This window comes from Bombus terrestris, chromosome 8 (assembly GCF_910591885.1).
Source record: "Bombus terrestris chromosome 8, iyBomTerr1.2, whole genome shotgun sequence".
NCBI classification, from domain to species: Eukaryota; Metazoa; Arthropoda; class Insecta; order Hymenoptera; family Apidae; genus Bombus; species Bombus terrestris.
This window is the reverse complement of record NC_063276.1, coordinates 3,214,981-3,225,686: the sequence shown is the minus strand read 5'-3', so window position 1 is coordinate 3,225,686 and position 10,706 is coordinate 3,214,981. Positions and strand designations below refer to the sequence as shown.

The 10,706-nt window shown below is 37.8% G+C and overlaps 1 protein-coding gene across 5 annotated transcripts in view; it reads right to left on the bottom strand.

Annotated features, from left to right (window-relative positions):
* The window catches only part of LOC100651603 (spectrin beta chain, non-erythrocytic 5), a 57,835-nt gene that overhangs the window by 1,603 nt on the left and 45,526 nt on the right, over positions 1-10,706 (bottom strand). For 3 of the 5 annotated variants that reach the window (XM_012311033.2, XM_012311031.3, XM_048408204.1), the window contains exons 8-20: positions 9,589-10,632; positions 9,223-9,508; positions 8,407-8,625; positions 7,860-8,302; positions 7,561-7,614; positions 4,641-7,432; positions 3,770-4,548; positions 3,328-3,696; positions 2,798-3,217; positions 765-2,721; positions 547-675; positions 393-467; positions 162-202 (exon numbers count right to left, since the gene is read on the bottom strand). In XM_012311033.2, the coding sequence (XP_012166423.1) occupies positions 162-202; positions 393-467; positions 547-675; positions 765-2,721; positions 2,798-3,217; positions 3,328-3,696; positions 3,770-4,548; positions 4,641-7,432; positions 7,561-7,614; positions 7,860-8,302; positions 8,407-8,625; positions 9,223-9,508; positions 9,589-10,632 (8,608 nt within the window). The remainder of the gene's footprint in view (positions 1-161; positions 203-392; positions 468-546; positions 676-764; positions 2,722-2,797; positions 3,218-3,327; positions 3,697-3,769; positions 4,549-4,640; positions 7,433-7,560; positions 7,615-7,859; positions 8,303-8,406; positions 8,626-9,222; positions 9,509-9,588; positions 10,633-10,706) is intronic. The other 2 variants (XM_003397063.4, XM_012311032.3) reach the window with 2 other exon arrangements.

Genomic DNA, 10,706 nt, shown 5'->3' with positions numbered 1-10,706 from the left:
ACTGCTTTGTAAGGATCTAATTAATTTTAATTGGTAAACACGTTTGAGTTTTGTATAAGATACTTTATGAATATTCTTATCAAGAAGCCAATAATTTAGTTATAAAAGAATTTATAATACTGATTTCATGTTGGTTTCATGTTATTTAAATATATAATTACCTCTCTGGATCTTGTGATTCCATAAGAGACATTTCCATAAGCTGTAATAGAAAATAATATTTATTATTTTTCTGTTAAGATGACTCTTATGCAATTATTGACGCAGAAAACTTTTATCTTAAATAGATATTATTAGGAAGACAATTTAGGATAGATAAAAACACACAAAATTGGAAGGTTGAACAAAACATGCAAGAATGATGCGTTGACAAACAATTAACAACGACTAACCAGGATCATGAGGAACACTCCACTGAGCTATTCTGGTTGGTGGAGGGGCACTTGATGGCAAGGGAGGTGCTAATTCTACAAAATAACGACATACAATGAAAACAAGGGATCTCCTACGCATACGTAAATATAATTATGAGGGTTTCCTAAGTACCTTGTGAAGTATTAAGATCTGCACTACTTTGTCTATGCCAGGTTGCAGTCGATGAATACTGACTGGAACCGTTATGATTCAAGGTTGCGCTACGTTGTTGATAAAAACTGGATCTTCCTTGTTCTATGTCTGCAAAACCACAAGAATATCATATTCCAATTACTATTTCATATTTTTCTAATCAACTCATTCAAAGAAAATGTATTAAATTAATATACCATCGCGTCTGTATTGAGGAATAGCTTCTGAACTAGGTGATCGCATTGGAATAGGAGGTGGTGCTCCTCTTGGTGGAATAGGTGGTTTATCTCCAGAATTTGATTGATACTGGTCCCTCTGACTTGCTAGTTGCTCTTGTTGTATCATTTGTTGCTGCTGTGCAAGCAATTGTAACTGTCTGTGCATTTGCAAGAACTGTGTTTGGGTCTGAGGTGATTCGTTTCTTTGCGAAGCTATGAACTCAGCACTACTCTGTGATTCACGTTTCTGTTGATTTTGCCTATGCATCTGGAGGAATTCAATCTGCACGTTGCTTGCAGAGTGTTGATTCGGTACATCGCGTCTAATTACAGAATTCTTTCGTTCCAGTTCAGGAGTCGAAGCGTGACTGCTACTAGTTGAAACATTATCATCAGTATGTTCTATAGACACATTCTGCAACCTCTCTAAACTTTCCTTTTGCGATTCGTCGTAACTTAACAATTGCATACTGGGAGGTAACTTGGCGTGGAATGATATCTTGTTCACCCAGTCTTCCATTTCTTGTTGACTTGGTGCCAAGAACAAAAATTCTGATCCATCTGTACATTTCAACCTGAACACGTTTTTCTTCTTGGTATAGTCATCTGCTTTCTCACATATGGCATTGAAGATGGTGATAGGAGCAGTGGCTGCCTTGCTCAGTGAGAAATCTTCCATATCTTTGAAGAAACACAGAAGTTGTCCACATAATACAGTATAGTATTGTTTCCAGGAACGCACTGCTGCCTTCTTGCCAGCACTTTGAAGCTCATGTTTCCTCTCTAACAAACCTTGGATCTCTACTGGTGGAAGAGCGTCCATATTCTCCATCCTTTGAAGTTTTCTGAAGCTCTGAGTCCTCCTTCTGGTCGTGAAACTGGGCGTTCTCTTCGGTTTCTTTGTATCTACCTTCATGCTTTCTGCTCTTTTAATGTCAGGAGTCGTTCTTCTCAATTTTTCACCAAATACATGTGATAGTCCATGTGATTTTTGAGGCGTTGAGTCCAGGCCTTCAGCTGCAGTAGAAGTTTTTAATGGTGATAATTTGTTAATAGACTCGTGTTCATCGGACGTTCCATTGATTTCATCGTGCACAGTACGGTGTGGACTATCTAGTAGTCTTCTTCGTTCTTCCTCGCGTTTCCTTTCTTCCGTTATTCTTTGTACCTCCTTCCGTTTTCGTTCTTCTAAACGAGCACGCTCTATTCTTTCTTTCTCTGCCTGTCTGGCTGCCATCTCTGCCTCTTGTTGCTTCTGGAACGCCTTTTCCAACATAGTTATGCGTCTAAGTGCATTAAACCTCTCTTCTTGAGCTTCGATAGTCTTCTCAAAGTCTTCATGCTTTCTTATGAATTCCTCCACCTGTGAAATACTTTCTCCCAGTTTCCCATCATTCAACATTGGCTCCCTACTCACTATCCAGTTCTCCAGTGTCTCTGCTTCTCGTTTGAACAACTGGGTATCCAGATTCTGTTCATAGATGTGTCTTCTTTGCTCCCAAGTGTCTTTCAAGAGCTGTTGTCTGTGTTGTAGGACAGATATCTTATCTTCTATTTCCTTTGCCAAGAAATGACCTTCTTCTATCAATTCCTGACCCGTTTTGTAAAATTTTTCAAAGGCTTCATTGCGTGTTTCAATTTCTGCTTTGTACTCGTTGTGCCTCAATATCAATGCTTCTGCACCTGGCACGTCACGAGCCAATTCAGGGGCGGTTACTTTGGCTACCATCTCATTTATCCATGATATCAGGTCTCTGTATTCACCCAAGTATGTCTGCAGTTGTTCCGCTTGGGCTAACTTGCTCCTCCTTTGAGCTGCTTTCTCTAGTAATTCATTCCAGGTTGCTTCAGCTTCCTGGTGCTTCACTTCTATATGCGAACGAGCATCTGGGAATAATTCAATTAATCTCGAAGCCTCATCCATTAGCAGTTCAACCTAAAAACAATATTGTTTCAATTAATATATGATAAATTATAATTTATCTCATAATGAACATATATTTATAATATACCTGTTCTTTAACAGCACCCAAATCCGTTTCGAATCCTTGATGTTTCCTTACCAAAGCTTGAATCGTTTCTAGATCATGACCATAACCATCGGAACTGAGAGTAGTTTCTTTTTCTTGAATCCACGAAATAGTTTCATCCGCAGTTCTGTCGAACATGTGCACCTGTTTTGCTCCAGCTAGTGCATCTTGTCGTGCATGCGCTAATTCCTTCAGATCTTCCCATTGTTGTTTGGTCTCATCGATTTTTGCCAATATTTTAGCTTTCTCTGGATTATTTTCCTCTATTAATTTTTGTCCTTCATCCAGTACTGCTGATACTCGACTTTCGCTCGTTGTTAAACCGGCTAAAAAGTTGTCAAATATCTGAATGAGAAGCTCAACGTGTTCTACGTCACAACCGTAATCTTCTGAGGCTGCAACCTATAGAATAAATTAATTTTATTTATTTCAATATTAATAGAATTAATCCTAGCTTAAGTTAGACTATCCTAGAAGGACAATATATGTAGGTTTTTCGATGAGGAACTTACAGTTGTCTGATCTCCAATCCATTCAATTACTTCATCTGCTTGTCTGATGAACTTAAAGAACTTCTCGCTCTCACGCAATCTCTGAGATCGATACTCTTTCAATTTCTGCAATTCTTTGAACTTCTGTTCGATCTCTGATTGTTTTTGTGTAATGTTCTTGCTATCAAAATGATGTCTATCTATCAAACCGTGTGAAAGTTTCTTTAAGTTCCCAATAGTGTTTTCAAAGCCAATTAAGTCTCGTTCTATCTCTTCCAGTTTCTTCAACAGAGACTGAACAGAATCTTCGTCTTTTCCATAGTCTGTGGCAGTTAGTTGTGGATGTTTCTCTTTTATCCATTGCTCTGCTTCTGCTGCTTCAGCATAGAACTAAAAGGACAAAGACACTATAAACTTCTGTATAGTAAATTTAATTAATTCAAGTTATTCAAATAATTCTTACCATCTGTGACTCAACAGCATCAAGCAGACGCAGTTTTCTAACGCTAGCTAAATCTTTGAGATGCGATAATTTATCTTGCAATTCTTGTGACAATTTTTCAATCTTTTCTGAAGCAAAATGACCACTTCTCACCATAATCGTAGCTCTGCTTACCAAAGATGCAACTACAGGTTCTCTGGAAATTAATTCCGCCTCTAGAGCATGATGTTTCTTCTGTAACCGCTGCACGGTAGTTAGAGAACTTCCTAGATCACTGCTAGCAGCCAGAGGTTCTTTTTCAGACAACCAATGCATCTCATCTTCAACATCCCTCGTAAATTGATGCAGTAATTTAGCATCTTCTAAATTGTCCCTTCTTATCTGTATTGGTTCTTGCAAACTATGGTATCTATTTATTATAGCCATCGCCCTTTCTTGTATCTCGTCACACATGAAATGATTTGACTTCTGAAAACTCGTTGCTGTCTCTTTAATTGATTCACAAGCTTCGTTGTGACCCAGAACATCATTTTCCAAATTCGTATGTCTCTTTAATAAGTTAGCTACACTGGATAAGTCTTTCCCATGGTCCTCTGACTGCAATTGAGTTTCCACTTCATCCATCCATGCCTCAAATTCGTCCAAACTTCGCCTGAAGAGCAAAGCTTGGTAAGCATCGTTTAATCTGTTCTTCTTTAGTTCACTGGTTTCTTGGAGTAAACGCCATTCTGCTTCTAACTCGTCTAGACGTTCTTGAATGCTCTTTGATGCATAATGCTTCTCCTCAATTAGTGATTCACCTGATAGAAAAATTAGTAAAAATTATTAAACAAGACAGTTGTAGCTGCAATTTTAAAAATATACTGTGACCTAAAAAATAAATTCAGTTTACCTTCATTGACTACTGCAGCTACTCTTCCTTTATTTGCCATGAGTTCGCTTTCAAAAGCAGCATGCTTCTGTATCTTGCTTTGCAAATTGGATGAGTCTCTGTAGTTTTCATCACTAGCCACCTGTTGTTTCTGATGAAGCCAACCCTCAACTTCATATATATTTCTAAGGAACTGATGCAAGTGATGGCTCTCCAATAATTTCTTCCTTCTTGCCCTTGCACTATTTTGCAATTTATCTCTTCTAGCACAGACAGATGCTAATCGATGCTTAATAACGTTAGCATCAGCATGTTCCTTGGACAAAATCTCATTCGCAAATTTCTCCAATTCGTCAATACGACCCAATTGAGAGACAAGCATTTTCTCGAACTCCTCGTGTTTACGTAACAATGTTTCTACACCAGATAAAGATTCACCAAGATCATCATTGTTCAGGAACGCTTCTTTCGTCGCTAGCCAACTGTCTGCTTGATCAGCCTGTTCTTTGAACAATTGCAATTGATGTGCCTGTGTTAATTTTTGCCTCCTAGTTTCCCATGCATTGGCCAACCCTTGTCGGAGCTCTTCCAAATGTTCCAAGTTATCTTTGATATCTTCGTTAATAGCTAGAAGCTTCTGTCCATGTTCTTTCAAAGCTTTAAACGTATCTTGTCTGCCATCAATCTCTGCTTTCCTCTCTTGATGAAGTTCTAATAAAGCTTCAGCTTCAGATATTGTTGTTGGTGGCTCAGACTCATCCATACGTTTAATTGTATCAGCTACCCAAAGTTCTAACTCGAGTAAATCGGCCTGGAATTTGTGCAAAGTATAAGCTTGATTTAAGGCTTCACGACGATGTTGAGTAAATCGTTGCAAATCGTCCCAATTGGACTGTAATTCTAATAGTATTCCCATTATCTGTGAAGCCTTGTCTGAATACTTTAATGACAGATCTCTGGCCTCTGCTTTGTGTTCTTTCAATTTTCCTTCTATGGCAGTCATATCTCGCTCCATTGCTTCTTGTTTTCTCTGCAGTTGTTCAACAGCAGGTAGATCCTTACCGACATCAGTGGTGTTCATGGCGACTGCTTTTTCAATGACTCTTTGACTAGTATCATCTATGTCTCTGTTAAACAAATGAATCTCCAAAGCTCCAGCTAGCATTTCCCTGTAATCACTCAGTGCTCCTTGCAAGCCTTTCCATTTGTTGTTGAAGTTGTCACGACGTTGTTGAATAGCTTTCGATTCATTGTCCCTGCCCTGTTTGATCAACTTATCAGCCAGAGCATTGATAGCTTTTATCCTAGAGTCGTCTACTCTCATGTCACTGTCTACATCATCAAGTTTCCTCTGCAGACTTAAACAATGTTCGTAATCCTTTCCGGTGTCTCCAGCCTGGACCATCATCTCTTTGTCTCTTATCCAAGCCTCAATTTTTTCCACTTGGTTGTTGAATTCCAGAATATCCTGAGCTTCTTCCAAACCTCTACCACGGTTTCCAGACTCGATTAGCAGTTTTCTCCAAGAAGCATTAAGATGTTCCAGTTGTTGTCGAATTTCAGCACTTGCTGGATGCTTCTGTTGAAGCAGTCTCTCTCCTTTAGCCTTGATCTCTTCGATTCTGCTCTGATTCGCCGCCAATTCAGCTTGGAACGCTTGGTGTTTCTTTAATTTCTTGATTTTGTCCTCCAAACTAGACACTTCGCCTTTCGATGCCTCGGCTTCCAGTTTCTTCTGCTTTTCGCCGATCCAGGATTCAGCTTCTGCAACGTCTCTAACAAACTGAGCGTGTAACAAACCAGCTTCTAACTTCCTCCGTCGCGTCTCACAAAGATTTCGAATTTTTGCACGTCTCTGTACAACTTCACTTAATCGTCTGGCAATTGTAGGCGAGTCAAAGTGATTCTGAGCTAGAAGTTTGTCTCCGTGCTCTTGCAGAGCAGTTAGTTTTTCTTCTTGTGTAACTAATAGCTTTTCAAATTCGTTGTGTTTCTTTACTTGAGCATCTACTTCTTCAACGGAATCACCAAAATTATCACCACTTAATGCAGCTTCTTGGGTAGTTGACAAGTTGTCTAATTGTTTCGCGTCTCGTAAGAAGAAATGTAAGTCTATCAATTGATCCAAATGTACCTTTTTCTGTTGCCAGGCAGTATGTAACTTTTGCCTCTCATCTAACAACTGATTGCATTTTTCCTCAACCTCTAAGGCAGCATAATGACCAGTTTGAACCATAGCCTCACCCAAATCAAGAACTGAGCTAAAGCTATCTTCTCTTGCTTCGATTTCTCCTTTCAGAGCTTCATGTTCTGCCTTTAAGATCTGTGCACTCGCCGCATCCCTAACTTTGTCTTCAGTTGACATTGCAGCACGAAGTCCAGCTGCCCAGTTCATCAAATCTCTAACTTGAGTCAAAAATCGTTGCAGGTCACAACTTGCTTGCAACTGATCTCTTCTGTGAGCAGATCTATCTTTCAACTCTTCCCACTGAGCAAGAACAATCTGTTGCTGTTGATCAATATGCACTGCATTATTTCCTGGATAATGTGCTTGCAATCTGGATGCATCTTCAACCAGAACTTGGAGTTGTGCTTCCAAGGCGACTAGATCGTTTTCGAAACCTTCATGGCGTCTAATTAACGCAAGCACAGAATTTAAATCGCGTCCTAGGTCTTCTGGTAAAGCTGCTTCTTTCTCCTGTATACGAGATAATGCTTCGGCTACATCCCGATGGAATCTGTGAATTTCTCCGGCTGCTTGTAACCTCTGTTCACGGTTTCGAATGAGACCAAGAAGATGTTGCCAAGATTCCCTAGTAAGTTACAGAGAATATTCTTAATTTTATCATTCAGGTGATTTTTACTGTTTAATCTCCTTTTATAAAGACTACAAAACATGCTATAATATTTACACTTTATGCTACAAAATCCACCAACTTACATCATAAGAGCATGCTGTCTCTGCACTTGCGTTACAGGGTCATCATCGTCTTGTCTGCATTAAATATATGTACAAAAACAGTTAGTAACCCAACACCGATATAATCATATCCTTTATTCTATATTACCCTTTTGCAATCATATTAAAAACTATATTAACTATACATTACCAGAAATAGTGCATTATTAAATTCGAAAGAGTAAACATGCATTTGGCGAAATAAAGGATTCCATGTAACTTACACCAAAATTCTAAGTCCACATTATATACATCATTGAAATTACAAGGTCAAATCTTACCCTAATTGTTCTTGTCGTTTCTCGATATCTTGAATATAAGGACTCTCATTAGCGATTAACTTTCTAGCTAATTCTTCACATTGGTTAAATCTTTCAGAACCAGCCTCTATCCTGTGTTTAAAATCGTTGAATTTGGCTTGCAGTATTAGTAAATGTTCATAGTCTTGACCATAGTCTTCAGAAGCTGCTGCCTGTTCCTGTTCCTTGATCCACTGTTCTAATTCTCTGCTTTCTAGGAAATATTCATGTCGATACATGCTCTCCATCAAGCGTTGTTGTCTTACTGTAGCCAATCTCTGTAATGCTCGCATTTGTTGTGCGATTGCTTGTTGTTTATTTGCTATTGCTTTGCTGTCAGGATGTTTCGCATTGATCATAGTAGTTGCAGTGTGTCCCATCTCTGTTACAATGCCATTGTAAGTGTCTAATTCTAGCTCAACCGCCTGAAAAATTATATAACATTGTATAAAAAATAGAATTTTCTCATATTAATAAATTATATTTTATAAATATTATTTTTTTATAAATTAAAGACGTGGAGGTCAACCTTGTGTTTTGTTAATAATTTTGTAGCGGCATCACGATCTCTGCCATAATCAGTTGAACTGAGAACATCGTTCTTTTCATTCAACCAACTTTCAACTTCCCCTGCTTCGAAGAAGAATTCCTGTGCTTTTAAAGATAAATCTAGAGCTTTGCTTCGTTCTCCGGCCTTCTCTTGCAGGTCTTTCCATGCCTCATCAAGCACATCGCATAATTCTCGTATCTATAAAGGAATTAAATATTTTAGTATAATTTTAATATGATTGTATAAGCAATAACATAAAAATATAGATCAGAAAACATATTTTACACATAACTTTCTTATCAACATATAAAACTAAATAAAACAAAATTTTGTTAATATTTAAAAATATAAAATAGCTTAAAGCACAATGTAATAAAAAATAATATGTTGTGTAACAAAATATATCTCAACGTTAAAATAAATCACGTAAGACAAGCACATGCATGCAATAAAAACTTCCCTGTTTCTTATTTACGAATACACCTAAAATTTTTAGCTTTTTTCACCGGAAATTTTTTTTTAAAATCTTGATTAATTAAATTAATTTTTTTATTTTTACAGCTATTTATCAAATGATATTGTTACTTTTCAAACAAAACAATGATATCCATGCATCTGTGCCGACCTTACCTCTGCAGACCCAATATTCTTGTAACAGTCCCAACTGTACAAAAATTATAAACTTTTATTTCAAATTAATCAAGTATCTATCAAAGAACAATAACAGGGAAAATATACGCATCTGGTTTTCCCTAGAAACCTTTCAAACAATATTTTTACTAAATATATTATTACCTTCTTTTTTTCTGGATGTGCCTGATCGATCAAAGCCTGTCCAGAAGCGGCAGTTTTGTCTATCATTGGTTGATGGCCAGCAATTTCTGCTTCTAGTTTCTTGTGTTTCTTATGCAATGTCTGAGCTTGATGCAGATTTTGTCCCAGTGTCGTCGAGGATGCCTGAGGAAGATGATCTTTTATCCATTGTAATTCAGCATCCAGTTCAAAGCCAAACTTGTGGAATCGTAAGCTTTCTTCTAACGCGTCTCGTCTTCTCTTGGCTGGTACTTTCAAGCTATGAAACCTATCAAACAATAAAAATTAAATTTTAAGTATTTAATAATTTTTATCATTACTTTTATGTTATACAGAGTATTTACGTACTTTTTTTGCGTGGCCTGACTGGTTTTCAATATATTCGCAGCATCAAAGTGACCTTCATGAGCCATCTCTTCGCCCATGGCAACTAGGTCATCCACTTTCTGTTCCCATTGGCACATATCGCTCTCAAGTGTTTGCTGTTTCTTCAACAGCTCCTTACAGCTCCTAAGATCCATTCCCACTTGTTTACTTTGCAAAGAATTCTCTATTTCTTCCAGTTTCAACCTGGCATCTTCCATCGTTCTATTGTAACCATGTTGAGAAGCAGCTTGCCTCAACCTGCGACCTTTTTCCAAAGATAAGGCCACCAATTGTTCCCATTGATCATTTAATTCTTTTAGTGTTTTTCCTACATCATCTGATCTATAGTTCTCTTCAGATATCAAAGCTTTCCCAGCTTTGTTCACCGCTCTTAATTGTCCCTCATTAGCTCTTAATTCTCTTTCAAACGCTTCGTGCTTTTGAAGCTTTCGTTCAAGATTATTTAAATCTCTATAACTTTCATCAGATGCTGTCTTCATTTTATCACCCAACCAGTCTCGTAGGTCATCTACTTCTGCAGAAAATTGTTGATAGTGCTCTGAGGCCTTTAAGGCTGCATGACGACGCTGAGCAGCGTCCTTGACTTGATTTCTTCGAGCTAAGACTTGATTTCTTCTGTCATTAATATAGTCTTTTTCATAATGATTTTGAGCGATCAATTTGTCTGCAGTATCACTAAACGCTTTTAATCTATCATCCTGAGCGTGGAGAGTGTTTTCAAACTTTTCATGCTGCTTCAATAAGGCTTCAACGTCATCGAGGGATTCCCCTAAGTCAGTAAATTCTAAGAACGCTTCATGAGAACTAGTAGTAGCTTCGATCTGATCAGCTTCGCGATTAAACTGCTGTAGCTCTAAGCACTGCTGCAGCCAGGCTTCTTTTACTATCCAATCTGATGTTACAGCCTGATATAAGCCATGCAATTTATCTAAACGTTCACTGACATCCAACAGGGCTGGATTACGATGTAGTAATTGGTTTCCAAGTTCTTCAACCTCCCGAAATCTGAACAAATAAAAAATTATTTATATCATTGTTTCAATTAATTAAAGAAATCCATACGAAATACTTAAATACTT